This window comes from Lathamus discolor, chromosome 15 (assembly GCF_037157495.1).
Source record: "Lathamus discolor isolate bLatDis1 chromosome 15, bLatDis1.hap1, whole genome shotgun sequence".
In the NCBI taxonomy this organism is placed as follows: Eukaryota; Metazoa; Chordata; class Aves; order Psittaciformes; family Psittacidae; genus Lathamus; species Lathamus discolor.
Window position 1 is genome coordinate 2,539,042 of NC_088898.1, and position 25,729 is coordinate 2,564,770.

Consider the following 25,729-nt stretch of genomic DNA (forward strand, 5'->3'; position numbering starts at 1 on the left):
GAGAAGAAAGGGAGAGGACTCCAAATAAGTTCAGTGATCCAAGAAAGTCAGATAAGAGTGTACAATTGTTTTCTCAACCTTTTCCAGATCAGTCAGTCAATGTGGTTTTAGGGTGCAGAGTCCCACAAACAGAAACACTTTGACACTGGCACTATTTCAAACAGATGGTTAGCTTAACCTTTGCTTCTGTCCTGGTGTTTGGTAATATTTAAGTAAGCAATACTCTCAAAAGCAGAGCGTGCAGTTGGACTTGAAGCTCTGCTTCATAATCGTTATGATAACTAAACTCTACTATCTCCTCCTATGTTCTGAGCTAATATCACAGGTCAGTTACAACTGCAGGTAATCTAGACAGGCACTGCTGTGTGTAAAAGCAAACTCCCAGGGAAACTGTTCAGCAGTTCTGACAAGCATCCAGGTAGGTCAGCCAGAAATCAAGCACCTACAGTAAATGCTGCATCTGCTTCATTATTCTGCATTTCCTCTCCTGTATTGAAGTGGCAAATCTGAAAAGATTAATATCTGCCTGATTTCATGATTATTAGAGAGTTCTTGTGGCCTCGCAGACTTCTGCATAATTAAATGGTGATTTGGTTTTTTAAATCTTGCCTATTTAAATTCTAGTATTTAACCTATGTGTCCATTTAGAAATCACAAAGCAGCAACAGCAGGTATTCCAGAGCACCAGATGATCAAAGTGAAGTTTCCCAACATGCAACAGCTTACAAAGGCAAAGAGACATGTTTACCTTACAGCCAAAAAGCATTATCCCAGGACTTTGCATCACAATCATAGGACATTAAAAACAGAAACTCTTTATGTGAAAAATGGGGGCATTCAATTCCACAATGCTTTGAAGTCAGTGATATGCCACATATACACAGCTAAGTGATAAAAATCCAGCTCCCAAAATAGGCATCATGAGAAAAAACACAGAACAGAATGAATGAGAAAGGCACAAAAAGCTACAAGGAGAGTTGGTAACAATTGTGTTCCTCTTACATCACTCTGTATAGCTGCTTGTAAAAACACACACATGCAGATACACCTCATCTTAGCCCTAAATCATCTTACTCATTTTAGTAAGCCCTTTCATTTTTCCTTGAGAAAACATGTAGCTGTTCTTTGTGTAATGCAACACAAACAAGAATGCTGAGTGGGGCAGCCCTGCTGTCAGCAGCTGTTCTGTCACAGCACTTGCCCAGCCCATAGGGCAGGAGTTCTACAAGTCAACTTCACTTTGGAAAGGAGAATGCCCCACTGTGAACGCAGCCCCTGGGGCTGTTCTCCCTTCCCTTCCCACTGCAGCAGTGTGCAGTAGGACCCATTGGTCCTGGACAAGCAAAGTGAACATTTTCAGTAAAGCAGCAGCATTCCTCCCCTGTTTATAGCTCAGACCTCTAAAGTCAGGAAATCTATGTTTCGAAGTATTTTTAACTTTTATAATGCTATCAGGGGAGTTAGTGTTGCCCAAACTACACAAATTTGAGAGGAACCAGTACTCCAAATGCTACAAAGCCATAAAATTGATAGCAAATTGCAGGCCTAGTTTTCCATATGAAAAACACAGGCCTGGAAATGTCCTGGGCTTCCCCCAGTCCCTGCACAGGAGAGGGCTTGCTCTGTGTGCCAGGACATATCACTGACTCCAAACGGCTTTGCTCCCATTGCCACATAAACCTCATTCAAAGTAACCAAAAGGGCCGGTTAGAAGTGTGCATTGTTAGTCCAGCATAAGAACAGCCAGTGGGGAGGGAGAAGCTGAGTTAAGAAAAACCCTTCCTCATAGCTCTCTGATACAGTCTGGATGAAGCCAGTGCTTTGCCAGCCTAATATTGCTGTGGTTCTTGGTAAAAAGCATTGTGGTGAATAACCACATCCTAGCTTCCTTGTGGCTGGATGGCTGACAGTACAAACTACACAGAACCCATTCTGCTTGTCCCAAGCAGCAGTGTTTTAGCCTGCAGGGGCATCGGGGTGGGGGTATATACACATAAACTTTATGGAGTTGATGGCATTAAGGGAGCTTTGTCCACAAGCCACTTACACTTGGGGACAAACATTTGCCAGTGCTACTGTAATGCCATTTAGGTAAACACAGGACAGAGATGCTGAAATAGGCCCTTCGGTAGTCTTTGAATGGAGCACAGATTGGCTGTAAAAAGTAAGAGAACTACTTCAATTTCAGTATGAAAGGGAACAGGCAATTAGAACAAGCAGTCCTTCCACGAATCAGGCAAAGCATAGGCAGAAAAGCTACTCCAACCAAAAAAGAACCACAAGGTTATGGCATAAAAGTGGTGTTGTTGTCATGGTTTTAAGAGCTTGAATCTCTTTGACTTTCTCCTTGGACTGCCACATTTGGACTGCCACAACAGATTCAGTATCATTTCTAATGTGTTAATTACTGGGCTATACATACCGTAAGCTGGTGCGGCTGTACTGTACCCATACGGTGCTCCGTACCCTGCAACACAAACACAGAAGGGGCGGGTTTCATTTCCTCCAGTACCTGAAGATTATCAGTGTTTGCACACCAACACACAGGGAGGGACGCCTACTGGGACACGAAGCAGGACCACAAAAAAAACAAGCACTGATACGTATAAATATTGCTGAGAACATTCAAATCCTTCTGCATTTTGGCTTGAAGAACAAGCCTCCTCCCCATGACCTTCTTAAGCCTCAGCATCAGTTAAATGCTGTATTGCTTTTCCTTAGCACTGTCTTGCAGCTGAAGCCCTCAAGTCTGCACTGTCAGAGATGGCATGACCCAAACATCCCCTATTTGCTGATAAAAAAATACCCTAAACTACATATGTGATCAAATGCGGGGAACAGCTATTTTCCTCAGCTTCCATTAAAAAATGCGTGAGGCAGGTACCACAGCACCTCAGAAAAGCTCCTGTGAATTCCGGTGAATTGTCATTTCTAACAGCAAGTTTCACAAAGGGCAGCTGAATACTTGGAGGCAAACAGCAGCAGCCTCTTTTCCCAAAGAGCTAAGCATGACTGGAATGAGACAAAAAGCAGGAGTGGTAACATGAGTCTTGGTTATTATATCTCAGTAGGGGTTTTTCTTGTGGGATTGCTTGTGTCCATCACAGAAAGCAAGAGATTTCTGAGAAAAACTGGGGATGAAGAGAAGTAATCTGTGAAGGCCAAGGCCAATAAAAGCTTAACAACTCCAGCGACTGGGAAATTAAACTTCTTTCTGGAGTAATTCCACGCTGGCAAGAAGCATGCCCCTGGCAGGTTAAAGTGTCTCATAAATGACTCCTCAGGCAGAAAGACAGTTCCAAAAACAATGTTAACAGCCATTAAAAATGAATTACTGGGTTTTAATATTTATAATCATATGAACATACAGGAACAATGAAGGCGACGTGCTGTCGACTGTGCCAGGAAGCAAGTCTACCGAACAGCAGGGCTGTGCTATCAGTACATGTGAACTGCCAAAGGCTACAATTAAGCTCATGCTGTAATCCGGAAACCTGAGCATGAGGAATGAAGTTTTAGTTTTTGGAAGCTACTGGATTTGCTTTGACAAAGGAATCTCCAGCATTTCATTCTTAGAAAATCTGTGGTTCTTATTCCAAGTAAACACAATGTCTAGATTCCCTTCGCATGTCACCTACAAGCCTCAGACATGTAGAGTCACAAAGAACAATGCACACTTTGGAAAGTAAGGGGAACCACAAAGGGAACATTTCATTAACATTTTCTTGTGTGTATCTTTTGTCATTGGGTATCAGTGTCATGCCTTACCTGGTGTTATGTAGCCAGTAGCAGCAGCTGCTCCAACAAATGCTCCTCGTGTTAAAGCACCGCGTCCTCTGCCTCGAACAGCCTGGACTGCTGCAGAAACAGCTGTATTGACAACCCCTTTAGTCTGCCCAGAGTAATGAAAAAGAGCAATTCAGAAAGTGAAGGTGTTGCTGGAAATGGAAAGGCCACCTGCATTAAATCGCCACCTTTAAAAACATCTCTTTAAACATGCTCAATGCACCAGTCTTGCTAAAGGCAGAATGCAGACAGAGGCAGCACTGTCCTGAGAATCAGACTGACAGGAACCAAGTGAGCAGGTCCCTGCCTGCAGTGCCCAGCCCTGTACACTGAGCCCAGCACGTTCGCTTCACTGAGAATAAGTGTTATTTACCTCCAGCCTGGACATGAAGAAACACTGGTGGCTTCTGACCCTTTCTCTGTTCTGTCTCTGCCGTCTTTCCACTGCTTTACAAGGCCTTTACCTGGCTAGAAATGACCCTCCCTGAAATCTACGCATCTCACATGAGGCAGGAGATGCTCTGGTCTAAAACACAAAAGACTTCTACATCCTCACTGAACTGCTGATCTTACTGTATCTCCTCTAGTTAATCAGCACCTCTCTTTCTTCGGGCCTCCTTTTAGACTCTGTTTCCCACAATATGGTTCTAACTATCAGATTATATTGTTACTCTACAATAATTATAGAAGAATAAAAATAGAAACCTTACACATGTGCATAAAACAAGAGACAAATCACTTGTTTCCTGTAGGAGTTTTGTATCATCAAACAGCCCAGAGCTGTGATAGCAGAGTGATCCCAAAAGCAAATTACAGTTCTTACCTGAGGAATAATCTTCTTTTTCTTGTTGTTTGCTGCATTAGGCCCAGAAAACAGTTTTTCAAGTGCTGCTAATGCAGCACTTGCTTTTGCTACTTTCTTATTTGGGCCTGCGCCTCTGAACTTCTGCCCATCTACTTCTACCTGAAAATCAAGACATGGGTTTATGCCTAGTGTTTGTCCTTGGGAACATCATGATACACCCACTTGTGCCACCCATAAAGAACTCTCATGAAAACAAAACAAAAATATCAGTGTTTTATATGACAGTTTCTATTGCTTCTAGATGATGAAGCTGATAAAGAACACTTAAGTGATCCTGTGAACCATTATATCGCACATATTGGGAACTTGGAAATGATAGCTGCAATTTTACTTCCCTCCTCCTCCTCATATCAAGACATGATGTAGTTTGTGGCTGTCAGAATCTACCAACCCTGTAACTCTGCTTCACTCACCTCCATCACAAAGCGCTTGTCATGGCTTCCGCCTGTCTCAGAGATGAGCTCGTACTTCAGACCTCTTCTTTTTTCATTGAGCTCCATCACCGGGTTTTTGCCACTTGCTGTGAGTATAGGACCCTGAGTTCTTACCTAGAGAGACAGTTACAGTGGTGCTTTAGAGCCTTTATCTCTTTGAAAGGCAAACAAACACCTACAGCCTGGTGGCTGACAGTGCCACATGGCCACTTGGAGAAAGGCAGCATTATCACTGACAAGCCTCTGTGACAGCTTGTCCTTCCCAACATGCAGCCCTAGGCCACTTCCCAGGTACAGAGCTGTATCAAAGGCAACACTGTCGTGCCTTCAGTATAACATCTGTGCTGCAACAGCAGATGGAGTCTCTTCTCTTAACAATGGCAGGGGGACAAACAATACTGTAAAAGAAGCTGCATCTCTCTATTTCTACTGTTAAGGTACTGTCCTTATGGCCTGGTCTGGTGTCCACACGAAGTTACACCAGCTGCACTTGGAATTCCAACCCTGAGAACATCCAAAGCTGAAGCTGAGGCCACAGTTTCTTGGAATTGAAGGCTTTATCACTTAAAAGAGAGATCAGCCTTCCCAGCCTCGCACACAGCTCTGCTACTGGGGCTAATTCCGTCCTGGCACTACTGAGCTCAGACTGGAGAAGTCTCATCTCTTGGGTCACATGTTTCAGCAGAAATATCCCTAGGTGTTTGGGAAGCAAGGAAGGTGAAGCTGCGATCTCAGCGCACTGGCATATCAGCCTGGATTAGAATGCACTCAGCTACAGATACAAATGACTGCTCACTAAGGAAGAAAAAGATTAAGGGATCAAAGCACTGTTTGCCAAAGCAACTTCTTATTTTGGATAAAGATCAAGAGTCGTAGTGCCAGGACCTGCCCTTTGAAAGTGAAATATCTCAAACATGGAAACCCAAAGCTGTGCAGCGTGGGAAATACCTTAGTCATCTTGAAATACTACCCATTTTTGTGATAAAATCAAATGAATTTTAAATGAAAATTAACAGGGAAGTTTGTGGAGTATAAAATACCCCCATTTCTTTTCCCTGGATGTGTCTCAGTGAACCAAATACATCTGTGAATTGAATACGCACCGTATGGAAATGAGGTGGCTTCCAACTGAAGAAACTCATGTTCTAACATCTTGACAAGTATTCAAAGAACAGAACAATTACTTACATTTACAGCACAACCTTCCCCCTGCTTAGGTCTCAGATTTCTTAACACCTCCTAAAGAATTTTTCTACTTTCATTGGTCTTTGTGTGTATCAGTTTAAAACACTGTGTAAATACACCTTTCTGACAACCTCCCTATTGCAAAATGGAAATTGTGACATTTGCATCACTACAGCCCAAAAGGCAATAGGCAGGATGGAGCCACCCCAGTCACCAGACCATACATAAACTAACTACAAGAGACAACCCCTGCCTTCAAGAATTTCTGGTCTTAGGAGGTCAGGATTGCTACATCCCCCTTAAACCTGAGGAAAGGAGGCACAAAGACTGGTTATTTGTCTACAGTGGCACAAAGCCACTGGCAGATTTGAGCCTGGAAACTCTTTATTAATTCCTCACCCACAACCCTAAACAAAACGTCCTCCTCTTATGGGAGCAGAGATTTCTTTCTAATGCAGTCCTCACCTCTAGGGTAGCGGAGGTGTCAGCTGTGGAATTTCCAGTATTATTGCTTGAGACTGAAGATGTTGTTTCACTTTTACCTTCAGTATCTGATTTTTCATCGGAACTCATACACTCCACGTCTGCATCAAAACCAGTTGGATACCCCATGGCTTGTAAAACCTACAACAGAGCCACATGACATGAACTGTAAAATAGTACAGAAATAAATACAAAGCTGATCACAACACAAAAGATTGAATTAAGGCAGACTGCTTAGAAATACATTTTCTCCTGTGCTGAAACGGAGAAAACCACCATAGCAATGGGGAAAACTGTTCCTGAAACAGCTGTGGTACATTTTGGCTGCATTTTCAGGGCTTCTAAATGTTAAAAAGGTCAGATCTAGAAACTGAAACAATCACATTATTCCCTGTTACATGTCTGGGAAAGTGGGGCCTTGATCTGCTAGGAAAAAACAAGAAAGAAAGGGAAAAAAACGCTCGTCTCTACCACACCACCCATTTCCTCTTGGCTTGAATCGTGGCTGTTTTGAAGTGTAGCCCAGGATTTGTGTATGTGTAAATGCAGAAAAAACAGAGCTGGGCAGGCACCAGCACAGATCAGGCTGACGCAGAGGGGTTCAAGGGCAGAGGAGTCACAGCTTTTCAGGGCAAGTTTTGTATTACTTGGGGTTTTTTTAATAACTGCAGGGAGGGAGGCAAAATAAAAGACTGAAGCAGAAGGTCTGGGAGGACACACATGCAGAGAGCTACTTTTCCTGGAGGAATAACAGATTCCCTCAGATATTTCTGGACACTTTGAACTTGAAAGCACATGGGACAATGGGATTTTCAAAACTGAAATCAAAGGAAAGCAGAAAGTTGCCAGATGAAGCTTCTAAAAAGGAAATTCTCGTTCGAAACAAAACGCAGCACAGAATGACAGATGGGCTTGTTCCTGTCATAAGTGCAGTTGTATTAAAAGTGGTTTTCTTTCCTAGAGTCGTTCAGGTTGGAAAAGACCTTTAAGATCATTGAGTCCAACCATTAACCCAGCACTGCAAAGGCCTGTAGATGGGTATCATGTTTGCCAGCTTCCAGTCTACTGGGAGCTCCCTGATGAGCGAGGACTGCTGATAAATAATGGAACGTGGATCACTGAGCACTTTGCCAGACCCCTCAGTACCCTGCACTGTCTGTAGGAAACTTCCTCCCCAGAAACCCAGCAGACTGTCTCCTTTAGCTGACTGAACTGCCCTAATGCAAGGATGTTCATATTGGGTGCTCCAGTTTGTCACTGCTCTACAGAGCTAAGCTCTGTCACACAGAGCACCTACAAGAAGTAACAGTAGGTTGACTGGTACCTGAATGATACTAATGTCTTACTAGAGAACTGACTGGAGACCAGTCATTTATATTAGTGTATACTGTTTACCCCAGTGTGTACTCTTCAAACACTGAAGACTGAAACTACTCCCTATTTCCAGGAGCTCACAACCCAGGAATAAACACACAGAAGAAAGGGGAGAAAGAGGGAGCCACCAGCATGCCATTTTCAAACCAGGAGGAGGAAGGAGTAGAACAGAACAAAACTGAACCCCTCCAGACCAGAACTTACATGGGCTGACCTGCAGAGCCCTGGGAAGTTCTCCCTCCCCACTGCTAGGATAAACCAGTGATGCTCTTTGAGCCATGCCCAGCTGTGTTTACAGTACACAGGTAGTAGCTCAGCTTTATCTAATATTCTTTTTAATTCCGAGGTCACATATTACTAGTTCTGACCGTATTTCACACTCTATGTTCCAAGACCTGGGTTAGCAGATTACTTCAGGCTGCCTTACCTTCACTGCCACATGGAGCTTGGCTGTTTTCTTAGAAGGTCCTGATGCTTCGTATGTTGTACCATCAACATCTACAGACATTGTGAAGACTGGGGCATGGACTGGACCAGACTGTGACAGCAGCTTATACTGAAGCCCTGGCCTGATTTGGTTCAGCCTCATCAGAGCATTCATGAGATCTATTGCTTTACTATCTAGTACTAGTACAAGATAGTAGAAAGGGGATGGGAAGGAGGGGGGAAGGAAAATGAACAAAACAAGATGAACAACAAATGAAAACAGTTTGCATTTCAGTGCCTTCCTTCTGTAGAAAGGAGCAAAATAACCCTTCCGCCTCTCAGAGGTCACAAGGCTGTTAAGTCTTTACTAAGCCATTCTACTTTGGGGTAACGACTATAATTACCCAAGTTTTAATACTGTTGACACAGTTCTTTTGCAGCTAGCCACAGCCTTCCCAGCTGCTGTAAACGAGTAACAAGTTTTATAGGTAGTGAGATCCAGAACTGGCACCAAAGTAGCACAATGAAAATAGCTCCCAGAACTGGCTAGATCCCAGCAGTGCTGAGGGACTTCAGTCTGTGCACATGCAGCGTCAGTGTGCTGTAGATTAAGCATTTTATTGTTCTTATGGGAGGTGTTGAGAGACCAACAGCTAACTCAAAAAGGGGAAGATTGCAAAAAGGCAGATCTCCACACAGCAAAGTCACTGCAGTATCTGGGGGGAAAAAACCAAACCAAACCAAAAAAACCCACCCACAATACAGGGACATTATCAGTAAAACACCTCGGCTGCTTGGGCAACTTCAATTTCGCTGTAACTTCACAGGTAATCCCATTTAAAAATGCAAATCATTCAGTTAGTAAAACATGTCAGGGGAAATCAGATGCACAATAAGAGATGTGTTTGACATTCCAAATGCAGGGTGATAGAGACAACATTTGTTGTTCCAAAGACTTCTTCACATGCTATTCCACACCAACACAGAGAAGCTTTTAAACCAGCTCCCACCATACAATAGATCTTTGGAAACAGAACGGAGAAGCACTGCACTTACTTTTCCTCAGATTACGCTTCATCTTTTTATTTGGATCTTTATCATCCCCGACACTATCTTCAAATGGCCTCTTAAGAGCAGAGGAGCCTGTACCTACGGTATAAATTTCCTTGTAATATGGATTTGCTATTGAAAAACAAAATTCCACAGCAGGAATCTGATTAGTCCCATGTTGTTCCTTGCATGCTTATAATGAAAAGAACTCAGCCATCAGTCAAAACTTCCTTACTGCTACACGTAAGCCAGTATTAGCTCATTGTACCATGCCATGCAGGATGTCTGATTCCAGTATTGTGTGATACGAGTGGTGTAAATCTGCAGTGTTGTTTCTTTTTTACAGTTAATCTAAGGCAAGAACTCTACTAACAATGTTTTTACAAAAAAAAAAAAACAGGAAAATTTATTTGTATCACATGTATATTGTTTTCTAGGAAGAATTCTTGGGTAATTCTTGTTGTGGACACTTGTTCCATGCTTTTTGATGATCTCTGCTTCCCCAGCATAAGAATCATAAACGCTACTTTTACTCTTCAGACCCCAAGGGCCTTTGTGCAGATCATCAGCTGTATTTTATAGTTGTATTGTTGCTCCTCCAGACTGCCTTCTAATAATTAAATATTTAAAAAAACCCAAACCCCCAAATCAAAAAACCCTCACCCAAATCCCAACGCTAAATCACATTTAACAGAAAGAAAAGCTTTCCCCTTGCATTCGCAGCTCATAACCCAGGAATTTCACCCATTCTAAGTCAACCCCTAGTTTACTGCCCCATTAGAGATTTTTGAACCACACAGTACCTACCTTCTTTGTCAGTTACTGACCAGGAATATTTCTGAAAGGACTTATTTGATGGGAGGGGGTCCATTTCCAAAACCTTATAGATCTGACCAAAGGCTGATAATCTGAGGGCATGCTATAAAGTGACAGTAGAAAAGTAAGTTACTTTATAGCACTACTTTACCTCGGTTGTTTTAAGCTTCTAAATAAGTTCGTCTATGCAAAACCACTTCTGCTACGGGAAGAGAGTTTCTCCACCTATCTTCTGTGATAGCTACAGAAAATACTAATGTCTAAGCATTTAAAACTCATTAATTTCTGCAATAGAAAGTGCAGTGCACATGGACAAAGAGCCTACACAAGGGCTCTGTGCTGTAAGCGCTTGAGGTGGGATGGAAGCAGCATACAGACACTAGACTGTGCTTTGTGAGGATTAGATTTAACATATATTTAACTCTTGCACTCATGAACTATCATGTAATCGTTCCCAGGTAGTGCACTGGAAGAACTGTCAGGACTGCCAATAAAATCAGCTGTCCTGGAAGGGAATACATTGTCTTAATGAAGTGAAATCCTCCCTGTTATCATACCCAGCTCCTCAGATGTACGAGGTTTCTACCTGCGCACTGTGCGTAATGGCTTCTTTTTGCTGAACTGTCATATACGACAGAGCATCTGTTGGCTCCCGTTCACAGGGGTCATGCAGACCAGGGCCTCCTAGGAGGGAGAGAGGCAAAGCAGATTACTGACAGTAAATGAGAAGCAATATGAAAATGGGGACTGGGGGATATTGCAACAGAAGCAATATGAAAATGGGGACTGGGGGATATTGCAACACTCTGCCTTCAGCAGAGTGGGAAGCAAGGGACTCTCTCATCCTACAATGCAAGCTAGCCTCAGGATTTTACTCCCTTGCAGCAATGGCCACAGAATTTACCAGGGTTCCCACTGATTGTATGTAATAGTATGAATTTAAAAAAAACCAATTATTTTTGATAGCTATGTATATTTCAGTGAATCTATGGGAAACAGATGGTCATTAAATCTGACCATTTTTTTGCAACCCCTTAATAAGATGGGAGTTAATTCAGAAACCATTTTAACATTCCCCATTAACTTCTACTGCATGGAAGCACTCATTCAGTTACAGCCAGACAACTTCCTTTTTTTTTAGCCCCACTGCAGGTTAGGAGTTCAGGGCAGGCATTTTTCACATCAACACCAGATGTTAAGGCTGTCTCGTCAACCCTCTGTGTTATTGAAGTTCATTTTTAGCCCCTTACCAGGAAGCAGAATTCCAGATGCCAAGCACTCCATCACTCGTCGCAATGCTTCCCCAGCGCCCAGAGGTCTATTACAAGTACCTATAGATTTTTCACATATAAGCTCGAGTGGCTAGAAAACATTAAATTACGATTAGTATGGACACAAGGGTAACTGTAACTGCAGTTAAATATGGAAGGGCACAGGGGAAAGACATTCTCATCAGTTTACTTAATTTGTAACCCACTACAGGTCTAAGGGACAGAGCCATCCCCAGAGGACAGCTCACGGCACATCTGTTTGTTCCCTGCTCTTGAGTCACCTTTTACGGAAGCCAACTGCTCTCCATTGACTGCCCAGGAAGTCTAAAAGTAGGAGCCTTTTAAGCCAAATCACCTCAATGCTCTCACAGGGTCATCAGTTCTCCTGCCTCCAGGACCTGCCGACTGCTTCTCTACAGGTATGCAGGGCACTCAGCCCTCCCCAGACACACTAAAGTGGAATAGTAAACCTCCAGGAGGAGCAGCCCTGTCCCAGTCACAAGGTATTTTGAAAAGCTAAATTTGGGAGGCAGCAGGTGGGATTCTACTGCAAATCCTTGAGGATGCACAAGGCCCACAACATCTCTCTAGACTGAACAAATACATTCTTTCCTCCCTACAAGCACTTTTCTACACAGGTTATGGTTAGTGGGGAGCAAACGGAAGGGGGGATAAGGAGGAGTTTCATACAGTGCACTGTTTTCTCCAGTCCAGACGCTGCTACAGGTCTCAGGAGATCTGAGACCTGACCTCGTAGCCTTCAACTCTTTCTGTACTTACCCATCCTTTCAGTGGTGCCCATGTGGGGACTCTGTTGCACAAATCCCGCAGAATACGTAGGACAATTACACATGATTTTAGTCCATTTGCCCTGGCCTAAAACAAACAAAATGATTCCAATACACCTGCAAAAACCTGGCCTTCAATTTTGTTTTTCTTTTTAAATGCACAGAGTCCTGGGATAGATTCTTTAATTATTATTACTTAATACTTAATCAGCTTCATGCAAAATAAAAAGTTATATAAAATACTTCAATTTAGAGAGACATATAAAAAAGGAAGCAAAATGTCAAGATTGCTTTTGTAGCCTCATGACACCTCTCAGCCAGGTGGCTGTCTACCTGTCACCTTTGCCCTTGCACAGTACAGCACTGAATTCTGAATTCTAGACCTTTCCTCTATGAGGGACTAGTGAGAAGTTAAAGAGGCATTCAAATTAAAACTGTCTCAAATTAAACCTCGTAAGGCTACAATAACAACAAGGTAAGAACAAATAGCCAACCTGAAACCATTTGGCGTGCCGCAGAGACGCCAAGGCCTCCAGGCATTTCTGCCTGTCCAATAAGTCCGGAGGATCTTTCATCGCAACATTGTCTACTGGTAAAAATGGGATAAAAAGAGACAGATACAATTTGACCAAGGGGTTTCTGTCACAATACAAAAAGAGCGGCAGCATCTCAATGAGATAATAAGACTCCCAGAATTTAAGTGCACTGTGTTATTTAATTTAAACAAGCCATTAAAGGTAGTAAATGTGCACGTGTGCAACAGAAGCAAAGGCATTCACTCCATGTAAAATAATAGTAATAATAAAGATGGCCACTGCTACAGACAATCTGGGATCTTATTAAAAATGTAGAACACATTTCAGGGCAGAAAATAGCTATATAGCACTTTTCTTTCTTTTTTGTGTGTGGGTTGGGTTGTATTGGGCTTTTATTAACTCTTCTTGCCCTTCTTCGTGACTTTTATTCCACAAAGGTGGCACAGAATCTCAGAGAGATGAACTTCTTTTGACAAGAGGGAGATATTCTTGGGGGATAGTAAAAAATTTGTAATAGGTAGAATGTGAAGTTACGTTCCTGAGGTCATTGAGAATTCCAAAGAAAAACGTAGACTATATTTGAAATAATATTGCGTGAACGGTACCAGCCAGTACAATTAGTGAAAGAAATACACAAGAAATGCTGGTAAGATATTTTACAGTTTGACCAGTCTTTCATATAACCAGAACATATGAAAGAAGTGAGTTTGGTAACTCCCAGATTCTTAATGCATTAGAGAGGAGGTCCCCTCATGTAAAAACCTTCCCTTCCCAACAGCAACTGAAATCAGTGAGGAAAGGCAAGGGAGGCTCTGAAAGACAAGACACCCAAATCTTCTGTGCAGGTTTACACTGGTTTCTTCTTTTTGTTTTTTTCCCCCTCCATTGTTTTATCCAGCATGCAACAAGCTGCTTTTAGCAGTTGCATCCTATTCTATAGCAAGGGACATTATGCATCCTTTCTTCTCTAATTTCTTCTCCATCCTAAGGAGTTACCAGTGTCCAGATTCTCTGGAAACCCTGCACAAATGACAGATTTTGCCTATCTGTGAAATCAGATTTAAAAGATTTTAGTTTTTAGCTGACATGAGAACAACATATTAGAAGAACTGAATGAATTCATGGCTCAACTAAAACCCTGAATATGTTATTTTCCTATGAATGCAGAATTACTCTTTGTTTCAAAATAAGTAATTTGGAAAGATAGTATTTTCATTCTTCTTAATGGACAGTTCTCCAGGTCCTGAGACCCTTGCACAGGTCTGAATGAAATACAACACCAGTTCCAAACTGAGGGCCATGCTAGATCAGCAGACTCCAGTAAGACATTTAAAATATTAGGACACATTAGGAGAAACTGACAGTTTGTACAATTTATTAATAACATCTCAAAGTCCATTTTGTAGGTTACTTTGGCTAGATTTGGTTGCATGTGCAATTGAATCTTTCATGTTGGAAGTTGCTTCCACCTCCTGTGCTGCTCAGTGGGCAGGTTACTCTGGTAAAAGCACATTCTGTTATGATGGATAAAAGAGCCCAAAGACAAAGAAAAGAACCAGTGTAAAGCTGAACAGAACCAGGTCTCTTGTCAGACGGTTCATGGCTGCAGAAGACTCAAGTGCTATAAGCTTATTTTCTAACCCCAGTGAACTTCGCAGCAGATATTTGCATTGTTTCCTGTTGCCCTTATCAACCATGTTACAATATAGGGATTAATCACTCCTCTTGCCTGTTTTGCAAACAAAAGATTCAAAGTCCCAAAGCACTGGATTTCTGTGAGCACAAAAGGTCACTTTGGAACACAAGGTTTGCTTCTAAATTTCCTTTACAGTTCTGTCATTTTCGGGAGCAATGGTTTGTGGCACACAATTACTGAATGTATGTCTGAGTATTTCTGTAAGAAAACTTTATGGTGGACAATATAAACATCTGCTTAAAGCTCATGTATTGTATAAAACAAGTACTGTCAATGAATGATCAGAATCTCATTTTAAAACGTTAGAAATGGCAAAGGTGACTGATTGCAAAATCATCAATTTTTTGCAATGAACTGGATCTTTAACTGCCTAGGGAGTTTTACCCAGTACAAGGCTTCCCCAAAGTGTGTTGCAGCCATTGACAAAGTCTATTAATTTTTCCTTTACACTACAAAACATAAACAGAATATTTGCCATTTGCCATTCAGGTGAATGAAAAACCTCGCAAGATTTGTTTCAACAAGTTAGGATCATACTCTCGCTTACAGGATTAAGGTTATTTCCAAAGGACTAAATTACAAATCCCTTGGAGAACTTTGCCAATTACTGATCCAGTGCTGATGTCCTGAGCACCTGGCACAGATGTTGCAGTCAGCCAACTTTGGGGTGCAAGATTCCATTAAACAGAAAGATGAGGAGGACAGGCAGTGGAGAGGGCGAGCGGCTTGCAGCAGGCTCCCTTTGACCCCCTCGGGAGAATGGCATGTTTCTTCATGCTCTGCCAGTCAGGAAAGTGAGACCCAATCAAGCTTTTCAAATGTGTTTGCAAAACTTTACTTTTTCCCTTGTGCTTTTAACAGGGGCATCAATACAAGAAGTTTAATAAACAGTTAATAACAAAGCCCTGACATTAGCTTGCACTGTGCAACACAGAACCAGTGGTTCTCTCCCCACTTGCTGTATGTGTTCTCTTTACACAGCAGCTGCTAACTTCATTCATTCACTGCTGGCCACTTGAGGAGTGTTGTCTTCTCTGTGGGGACAAGGTAACTCTGGGGCTCATTGCCCTTTCAAAGGCACTGGGCACCTTGGGAGTGTTCATTGGCCCCATCTGTCCAGCAAAGGCTGCAGCAGGGACTGGCTGTTGACTGTTAGTTGTTTTCTGCCCCACTTTGGTAAATGAACCTGTTTATTGTTACATGAGCTTGTTGTTGCTGTACACTTGGTAACAACAACTGATTTTGCAAGCTACAAGGTTCTGGTCTGGAAAACCCAGTTTATATTTGATGCTATGACTAAAATTCAATTTCTCAAGTTCAGAATTTAAACTGATGCAAAAATGCAGGAATTTTAGGTGCTTGACTTCTCAAGTTGACATGAGAAAGCAGAGCTTTATGGGTAGCCATTTGTGAGAACACCGAGATGCACACACACACTGGTCCACTATTTGTTTTTGCTAACAAGCAGCAAAAACAAGTAGGACAAACACCATATCTAAAACATGAACACTCTTCCAAAGAGGTGGGGACTGAAGAGAAATCCAGGAATGTTTTTCAATACATTCTGACATCAGGGCATGAAGGCACACACAGCATTCCTACAGAACACATGGGAGCACCGGTACCGTGGTCCGTTGCACCTAACCTTGCCGCGCTGGTTAGAGGACAGATTAGTGCCGGGCACACCGAACCCGAAACCTTGGTCAGTTTCCCATGGGAGATGAAAGGCCACTGGCAAGTGTTCTGAGCTCCTCCAGTCAGAAGAATGTATGGAATACACTCAAAACCCATATAGAAAGTATAGTTACATTCGGCTGGCATTAGTCAGGGGCAGGACACTTTTCGAGATCTGTGTATTTTCAATATACAGTTTCTCTGAGTATTTGCTCTTGACACTAGATATCAGATTTTTGTGGTTTGAATCTAAGTGAAAGTGACCTACATATGGTTGGAAATACTATGAAAAAAGTATCCCCCCCTTTCAGTTTACTGAAATCTACATCACACTGCACATACCTCTGAAAGGGAACATGATAAATGTTTCTCTTCACTTGTGATGAATCAATGTCAAAGAACCTGGTCATTAAAACCAGATCCACTAACTATCTTCCTCAGCTGTGCAGAATGGCAGTGACACTGCTCCGAGAGTAGTGAAACCATTTTAAGATTTTGAAAAATTAGTACAGAATTTTGAAAAATATTTTCAGATTTTGAAAACAGAACACCTACATTTTAAACATCAGGAAGCATAAAAATCCCAGTCAGGAACTTGGGAGGCCTGACAGTTACTGCCACAGCAGAATTACTTCTTGCAAGAAGATTCTTGGATGGAAGCCTTTGTGCTTCCTCTTGGGAGAAAATTACAAAGCCTTTGCCATAAAAGTGTGTTCTGCACTTTGTGCTCTTTCCCAGTAACATGAATCAGCTGCAACTACTGCAGGGCTGAGCTCAGCATCTTATGAGAAGCTGAAGAACAACTCAAGTGATGTGTGGTTTATTTTTACTGGTCTCGCAAAAGAGCATGGTTACTAATTTGAGAGTGAGCAGACATTGCAGTTAGGGAACCTTTGCTATTCGTCTATTTCATAAGGTTTTTGTGCATCCAACTGAGTGTTTGTTTCAACTGAGGAGGATCCCTCCTGCCATCACCTCCAACAGAATCCCAGAGAAACTGACCAACGTTCCTCACTGTGCCGGTATTTCAGTGGGAGAAGGAGGAAGCAAAGGACTTGTGGCAAGTCTAGAAATGGGAGAGGAGCGACAGGGAGTTCCCTCGCCCAGGCGGGCCCAGCTGCCTCAGTTGTCATGACAGAGAGTGGCCAGTTGGTCAAAGGTCTGACATCATCCAGTGGCAAAGTTTCTAGGGACAGGTTTGGGAAGCGGAAGCAGAAATTACTGACAAGGATTTTAAAGTACATCAAAATCTGGCTACATTTGCTCTCCTCTGTTTCTCTCGGTTGGTTCCAACCTCATCGGTACTACCAGTCAGCGTTCCTTTAACAAGGGGCATGGAACTACAGTGGAAAGGTCGGGAGAAGGAACAGAAAGAAACTACGATACAGTTTTCTATTTCTATTTTGCTCTAAGGACATGAGGTACAACATTCAATGCACTGTAACTTCAATTGTATCCCAGTGAGGAAATTCTTAAAGCTCAAAACACACACATTGTATCATCAACTAATAAAACTTGAGGGCAGGATGACACACTGGTGAGCTTTGCAGGAGAGGAGGTTTTACATAAAAAGAGAAACATTTTTATAAGTTTTTCAAGATAACTACGAACCAATCCCACTTGACTGACTTAAATCTGAAAATGAGACTGTGCAGCTCTGGGTGCTCAAGAGTCAACAAGGCTGAGCGAAAGAACTCTGATCTAATTGTATGTCCAGGTTAACACTGAGCAATATTGCTTGCAAATGAAAACGATGCAAGTTTACATGGAAATAAAGTGACTGTGGCTTTTTAAGGCACAAATAGTGCAACTTGTGGTGGCAGTAGCCAATCCAGTTAGTATATGATGTACAATTAAAAAGCTGCTTCCCAATTCACCCTGCGCTGCACAGTCAGGGCATTTAGATAGAACGGTCTCAAAACCAAGTGAAAATGCTCTCTGTACCTCCTTCCTTCTTCTCTGCTTCATCTCGAATGAGAGGGGATGTAAGTATCACCTTCAAAGTCAGCTTGGGCTCCTTTGTGTTACGAATAACAATAGCTGCCTCGTTTACATGCTCCTCCACAAGATACTTCTCTTCTGTAAGTTTCTGAAAGTCACCAAGAAAGATTTCAGGAGTCTCCCAATCAACTGAAAAACTGCAGAAACTTTGTACATTCATGTGCCTCTTAACTAATGAGACACCTGCAAGACACTGCAGTAACAAGTAAGGCCTTGCCTCCCTCATTAAAAACAAACAGGAAATCCCCAATACCGTGGTTAAGAAAAAAAGGTCTGCAGCAATGTCAGTGAGAATAGAGCAGTTCCACTGTATTAGCACTTTTTTCTACTTTATTTGCTAGCATGCAAAATACCACCAGCAACTTTGTTCTTCATAAGAACACACTTCAGTTAAGTCCACACTTCTCCAGTAGTGCTCCTCTAAAAGCCTAAGTTCTCACAGGCAGTATGACCCATGAAACCGTAACTGTCAGTGCAAATGGATGAGGGATTCCAGTGCAGGCACTGCAGTAGCTCACCTAGTCTATGTAGCTGCCATGAGCTGGACCAAACAGACCTTACCCAGCTCTTACAAACCCCAAGATATTCTTCAGATGCCCAAGCAACGTAGGTTTCACCACCTCTCCAGATGGTCTATTCTGGTTCTCAGCTGCACATCTAATGTAGATGACCTGTTTTGCAGCAGAAATGCCCCTTGTTACAGTTCCGATTACTTTGATCCTCCCTTTGGTAGTCCTGTGAGATACTGAATCACTGTCCCTTCATAAACAAACATTAATGTCTTAAAAGAATTACACCTGCATGTAGTCTAGACTTTGTCAAACCCAGATAATTTCATTGTTTTCTAGGTGCCCATTCTCACTCCTTTGATCTTCTGCAATTCGTTGTCCCGTCTCTCTCGCCCCCTTTCCACACAGCGCATGAAACTGGATCCAGGACAATACTGCACCTACTTCATTCATTAATACCTGCCCCAAGACATCCCTGACAATGCCTGGAAAATGTGACCTTCCTCTCGTCAGCACACCAGTAAAGTGAGTGCTTTGAAAATAGTTTTCAATAAGCTTTTTATTTCTTGCTTAGATTTCTTTTGCAGATAATAGTACAAGTGCCTTATAAATTGTGCCGTTAACTTGCATTGTACCAGTGTTATCTCAAGTGATCTGTATCCACAGGCCTTTCATTAGTCCTTTGGGACTGGCCTCAACCTCCAAAAGAGCAGAGCCCTGCAGATGGGTCAGAGTCCTGTCACTGTTCCTTCTGCCTGTGACAGAGCTTAGTTCATCTCGTCAAGACCACAGGGTTAGAATATATCTGACATACATTCTAACTTCTTCTCTTCTTGCAGTCTGCACTCCTCCAAATCCTTTACTGTTCCTGTCTCCTCACTCCTAACCTTCAAAGAAGCGGAGCAGAAGCTGTTAACAGCTCTGTACCTCATGGGCTTGGACCTTCCTCGTCCTGCTGGACCTGCTGCTTCTGCAGAACCCTCCCTGTCTCTTATGCCCATGATGGTTGAAGCTTGATTCATGAGTCAGATGCCTCTTACGTCATTTTTTCTGTAATCCCTTCCCTCGCAATACTTCTCCCCACAGGATCTTACCTACTTGTCCCTTGAATTTACTGCAGTCTTCACATCCTTCAGTTATGATTACTCTGCTATTCTCACTTTTTTGAAGCATATGCTAACTTTTCTTATAACTTTCAACCCTTCTCATCTCACACCTCACTACAAACCAAAAAAAAAATTACTCTTTACTGCTTGATACATCCCCATCATTTTCAAACAAAATTTACTACTTAAAAGATTCATAGCATTTTTAGTTATGGATAAGGCCACATCTGCAGGCACAGCATCATCTCATTAAAACAAGGCCTTTATATGAACAAATGAATAGTGAGAAGGGAATGGTAGAACACATACTGTCTACGTGGAAATAAACACAAGGCATAAAAGCAGATCAGGAGAGAAGCAGATCAGGTTTGGACATGGTTTAGAGAGAGGCATTTGCAGTGGAATGCTCCAGGGCACAGTTTCTCGGCAGCAGTGTGTGCCAGTCTGGAAGCTGGAGTGATTATTCAGACTCAGCACTGTCAAATAGGTATTATCCCCAGCTGCTTTAAAGAGACCAGCATTAGCTGCAAGTGCTCTTACTGGATGCCAACATTAGAATTAAATAGCCATAAATAAAAAGAACGATGAGCTCGTGATTAACATGAGCTAAAATGAGCGACCACCTCAAGTGACTTGCTCTCACTTCAGAAGTACAGAGGCACTGATCTGGGAACAGCCCAAGCGAAGCAAAGCAGCTGCAATGTAGAACCTCAGCTCCAGGCAGGGGACAAGGACAATACAGACCAATCCACATGCTTGAGGATTTCTGGGACTGCACTTTAGATCACATTAGTGGTTGAACAGAGAGCAAGAACCAGCTGGGTTAGTTCCCAAAGAGAAAGGTTAGCTGCCATCACAGGAAACTGACATCACAAACAGGGAGTAGGCAACAAGAGCAGTAAGATGTTAAATTCTGTCAGTAACTACTTTGTGTCACCACATACACAGCCTAGATGCCATCATAGATTCAACGTGTATTTTAATCTCTATCACTTGTCTTTTTTCCTGGCACAAATTCCAGCCTTTACCCAAATACACCTTGCAGTGCTCTCACAACCACTGCTAGAGAACTACCCTGAATCAACTCACCTGAATTTGAGCTGGGAGATTGTCTTTAACTATACATAACAAGGTCTTTGTGGGTTTTTCTTTGCACATGAGCACCAGCTCCAGATCCATATCATCTTTTATCAGCAAGCCCTTTGCAACCAAGCCAATTCTCATAACACCACACAATGTCCGACCACCTTGATCCCTGGAAATGAAACAACCTGGAGTAATTAAAATGGTATTTTCACACATTCAATATAATTGTATTATCCTATCACAGTGAGAAGATACAGATGGGGCTGATGACTGTGCTGAAGTATCACTGGTTAGAAAATGCAAAGCACAAGATTTAACTGTGGCCTAGCCCAAATTCAGTATCTGCAGATCTACCGAGAGAGTAAGTAATTAATCTAGAGGAGCCCTCTGACAGAAATCCTGCTTTCCAGAGTGATCTCGGTTGTCTTTTAGTGACATTCCAACTTTACACATGGCCACACACCTTTTAAATGTTTGCTGATCCACACATTCAAACCTGTGTATTTAGAATTATTTAACTGACTTAGGAAGTTGGAGCCCATACCACAAACTGACATTTGAGGAAAGCTGTTCATTTCCAGAAGTCTTCCAAACACAATTCCTTCAACAAATCTTACAGCTGAAACCTAGACAAATAGAGGTCTGACTCCTAGTTTTTACTCTCCAGCTGCAGTTTAGGGGAACATTTAAGAGCTACAGCAAACAGCTTTCAGAGCAACATAAGAACACCTTAGTTTTGAGTGCTGAAAGACTGCAACAAACACAGTTTAGTAAGGCTAGGATTGCTTAAAAACATAAGAAAAATGCAAGAAATGCATCTTGAACAGTTCAATACTGGCTGCTGCCACACAATGCATCTCACACCTATGGCACATCGCCACTATAAAACCCACAGAAATCACAGAATCAGGAAAGGTGGCAAACCACCTCAGCAAGGTAGCATCCCTGTTCCTATCATTATTACCATCCAGAGGGATGGACTGCATATAAACAAAAGAAATCCAAGCCCCAGAAAAACGCCAACACCCAAACCAGTCACACTGTTATGGAGGGCTGTCACGTACATCCTAAGCTTCACTTAGAAGTATCTTGTAAAGTGACTGGTAAAATAATTTGTCCCAACCAAATGCATACATGGACATTTATATATACTCTGTATGTATAAATAATACATTGATGTTCAGGAACTGTACTCTAAGTTTGTAACAGCACAGGCATGAAAACCTCTGCACACACAGGTGTGAAAGCAAATGCTGTCCAATTGTCACAAAAGCATTTCTGCAGGCTTGGATTTAAAAATACGTATTTTTTTAAAGAATCCATTCTGTGCCATTCTATACCCACATCAGAAGACATCTAAATATGGCACCAGGAACACCAGGAAGTCACCACAAAGCACAAAGCACACTGTGTATCAAGAGAGACGGTGCTTCAGCAGAACACTGAGCTTAAACACCTGCCTTGAGAAGATGACAGAACTTAATAGTCCTTCCTTGGAGAAGCAGCCTATCAACCCACTACAATTCTCCTCTGGTGCCAATACAATCACACTGTCTTAAACTAATTAATACGTTAATTTATGTAAAAATATTCATAATTTGAAGTGGTTTGCTATTTCTATTTGAATGCATTTCACACCAAAAAACAAACAAAAACAAAAGTGATATATCACAGCTTGGTCTTACACAAAAAAAGCCAGTGATCAGGCTTGTGTCTGTTAAATATTCATTAGGGAACACAGAAAGCCACAGGCATCAAAAAGAGGGACCATTTGTGTATTTACTTTTCCAAGGCTATCATACAATGGTCTTCACACTGCTGCATTTAAACTTCACGCAAGGCCAGCAGTTTCTTTCAATAGCTCCCAAGCCCACAACCTCATCCTAGAGATAATCAAAGACAAGATTAAATGTTAAGAAAGACACCTGTGGAAAAACACTACTGCTAAGTGAAGAATGTTCAGTAGAATCCACCTCCTTGTTGGGAAACCAGATGAAACAGTGAATGCTTTCTGCCACACAGGTTCCCTCAGCTAATACAGCACATCATTTGTTCCTAAACTGAAGTAGATCCAGCTAGTGAGGTACAGCAGGGCTTCATACCTTACTTCTTGAACAGTACCCTAAACATTTACAAGAAACTTGGAAGTAACTAAGAACCACATTGTACCATCCCAAAATGTAAACAACTTCACATTCGTATTATATAGCAGCACACCAACAATTAGGAAAGGCCTCACAACCTTTCACTGCCATAAAATGTATCAGAAACAGACCATATATGAAAATTTACACTGTCATTTTAAATCAGAACTTACTGGGCAAAGCCCGTGTAGCAGCAGACTGTCTTAATAGTCCATGCATCACTGTGAAGGAAACTGAAAGAGCTCACTGACTACATCTCCAGAGCAGGTTATGCTGCAGATGGAACCACACTAAATCCCAAGAAGCTCAGTGGAGAAGTACTGTACTGCAGGAAGACAGGAGAACTGGAAAGCGTTTTTTCGAGTTCTGACAAAGTAGCTGTAGGTGCCCTGGTGCTTCGCTTCCCAATCTGTAACCTGGACAGATACTTAACCTGAGCTGGACAGCACATGAAACACATCCAGAAAGAAGTGAAGAGCCAGAAGTGCCCAACTTAAGTTTTACACAAATAAACGTTAAAACAGAGCCAGCTGTTCCTGCTTCTTCCCCCACTTCTGGAATTATGCTAGAACAAAACTTGGCACCGTGTCAGGGAGAAGACTGGGACACAGAGCAAACAGATGTTTCACTCAGTTGATAACAACATAATTGCACTGGATTTGGCTGAGACAGTTACATTTCTTCACAGTAACATGTATGGGGCAATAGTTTGGATTTGTACTGAAAACAGCTGATAACCCATGGATGCTTTGGGAACTGCTGAGCAGTGCTTACACAGCCTCAAAGCCTTTTCTGCTTCTCAAGCCACCGTGCCAGTGAGCAGGCAGGGGGTCTGTAAGGAATTGGGAAGGTACACAGACCCCAGCTGACCCTAGGGATATGACAGGACATCATGCTCAGTGTATAAAGCTGGGAGAAAAAGTAAGGTAGGACATTCAGAGTGATGGTGTTTATCTTCCCAAGAAACTGTTACATGTGATGGAGCCCTGCTGTCCTGGAGATGGCTGCTCAACCACGGGAAATGAAGAATTCCTTATTTTGCTGAAGAATTCCTTATTTTGCTTTGCTTGCACACACAACATTTCCTTTATCTATTCAATTTCTTTACCACAGTGAATGCGTTTTCTCTCTCCTTCCCTTCTGATTCTCTCCCCCATCCCACCAAAGGGAGAGAGCAAGTGGCCATGTGGTGCTGAGTTAACGGGGTTAAACCATGACAAAAATGGATCCCTAGAACAGTTAGTTTGTTGGATAAACAGTAGTGTATAAGAATCTTTTTTTGTGTATGAAAGAGCCCCTAAGCTACATGGCTGTGGATTTGCACTGGTGTTACAGGGACATGTATTTGCTTACAATTGCAGAAAGGTTTGTCTACTAAATGCAACTTCACAACATCACAGTAAAATAAGCAGTGAAACAGAAAGCAACTGCTGCCCACATTGGCCTTATTACTATGCCCTGCACTCACCCTACGTGCTTCCATCTCAAAAAATATATCCACTTCCTTTGATGAACAATCATATGCAACAGAATCAAGTAACACTGTGACTCTTATTTAGAGGGAAAGGAACCCATTCAGAGCAGCACAGTAACACATTATGAGGCTTAACTCACTCACTTGGCATTGCTTTCTGCAGCTTCCTCCTTTGTTTCCACATCACCCTCACATTTTGTAGACTTGTTCTTTTCATCCATCCAGTCAGAGACATGTTTAAGGGCACATTCTACTGTTGATACCATGTTCTGGACAGCTTCAAGTTCCTCTGGAGATGGATAAATGGTTGAATGTTTCACCATTACATGGCGGTCATCATTAGCAAAAGATCGGATAGATCTCTGTTATGAAGTGGGAAACAGGGGGGGGAAAAGAACAAAGTTATTGGATTATCAACAGAAGGACATTGCCTGAATGGGAATCCTCCCTGACAGATGTAGGACTGTGTTTTACGATGATCGTTGCTTATAATCATGCAGGATTGATTTCTTATGTTTATTTAAATACATTTTAAAAAGAATAAGAAGGAAAGCAAGTGAACACCAGCACAAAGATCAGCACTAAGCTGGTAAAATAGCTAAGACCGTGGGTGGGTTGTATGGCACCTGATAGTAGATGCCTAAATTCAGCTCTTCTAGAACCCTTTTATTGGCTACTAAGAGGAACAGGCACATGTGGAGCAGAGTTTATGTTTACGTCTACCAGGCACATCTGGAGCAGAATTTATGTTAGGATGAGATAAATTGTGCGTTAGAAGGACGTTTCCCCACCCACCCACATGTGACCGCACAAGTCTGAACCCCACAGTACAGGAGCTGCTACAGACATCTAGAAATGAAGCAACCTGAATTTCATCTTCTGTTTGGTACCTCCATCACCAGTGGAGGCTGTGACACTGTGTGTGCCAGTGACAGATCAGGAAGAGGGAGAACTTAGGTGTGGGACTAGACAGAACTCTATACCCACACATGTCTAGGGGCGGATACAAAATAGGGTCAAGACCT

The 25,729-nt window shown here is 42.3% G+C and overlaps 1 protein-coding gene across 12 annotated transcripts in view; it reads right to left on the minus strand.

Moving 5' to 3' along the window:
* STRBP (spermatid perinuclear RNA binding protein) overlaps positions 1-25,729 on the minus strand; it is a 67,465-nt gene that overhangs the window by 15,306 nt on the left and 26,430 nt on the right. For 5 of the 12 annotated variants that reach the window (XM_065695826.1, XM_065695828.1, XM_065695831.1 and 2 more), the window contains exons 3-17: positions 24,849-25,066; positions 21,090-21,255; positions 18,329-18,473; positions 12,973-13,067; positions 12,471-12,566; positions 11,670-11,781; positions 11,006-11,103; positions 10,411-10,522; positions 9,610-9,702; positions 8,555-8,754; positions 6,736-6,894; positions 5,065-5,199; positions 4,610-4,750; positions 3,769-3,892; positions 1-2,467 (exon numbers count right to left, since the gene is read on the minus strand). In XM_065695826.1, coding sequence (XP_065551898.1) covers positions 2,310-2,467; positions 3,769-3,892; positions 4,610-4,750; positions 5,065-5,199; positions 6,736-6,894; positions 8,555-8,754; positions 9,610-9,702; positions 10,411-10,522; positions 11,006-11,103; positions 11,670-11,781; positions 12,471-12,566; positions 12,973-13,067; positions 18,329-18,473; positions 21,090-21,255; positions 24,849-25,066 — 2,052 coding nt within the window. In that variant the 3' untranslated portion in view covers positions 1-2,309. The remainder of the gene's footprint in view (positions 2,468-3,768; positions 3,893-4,609; positions 4,751-5,064; positions 5,200-6,735; positions 6,895-8,554; positions 8,755-9,609; positions 9,703-10,410; positions 10,523-11,005; positions 11,104-11,669; positions 11,782-12,470; positions 12,567-12,972; positions 13,068-18,328; positions 18,474-21,089; positions 21,256-24,848; positions 25,067-25,729) is intronic. The other 7 variants (XR_010616182.1, XM_065695835.1, XM_065695836.1 and 4 more) reach the window with 4 other exon arrangements.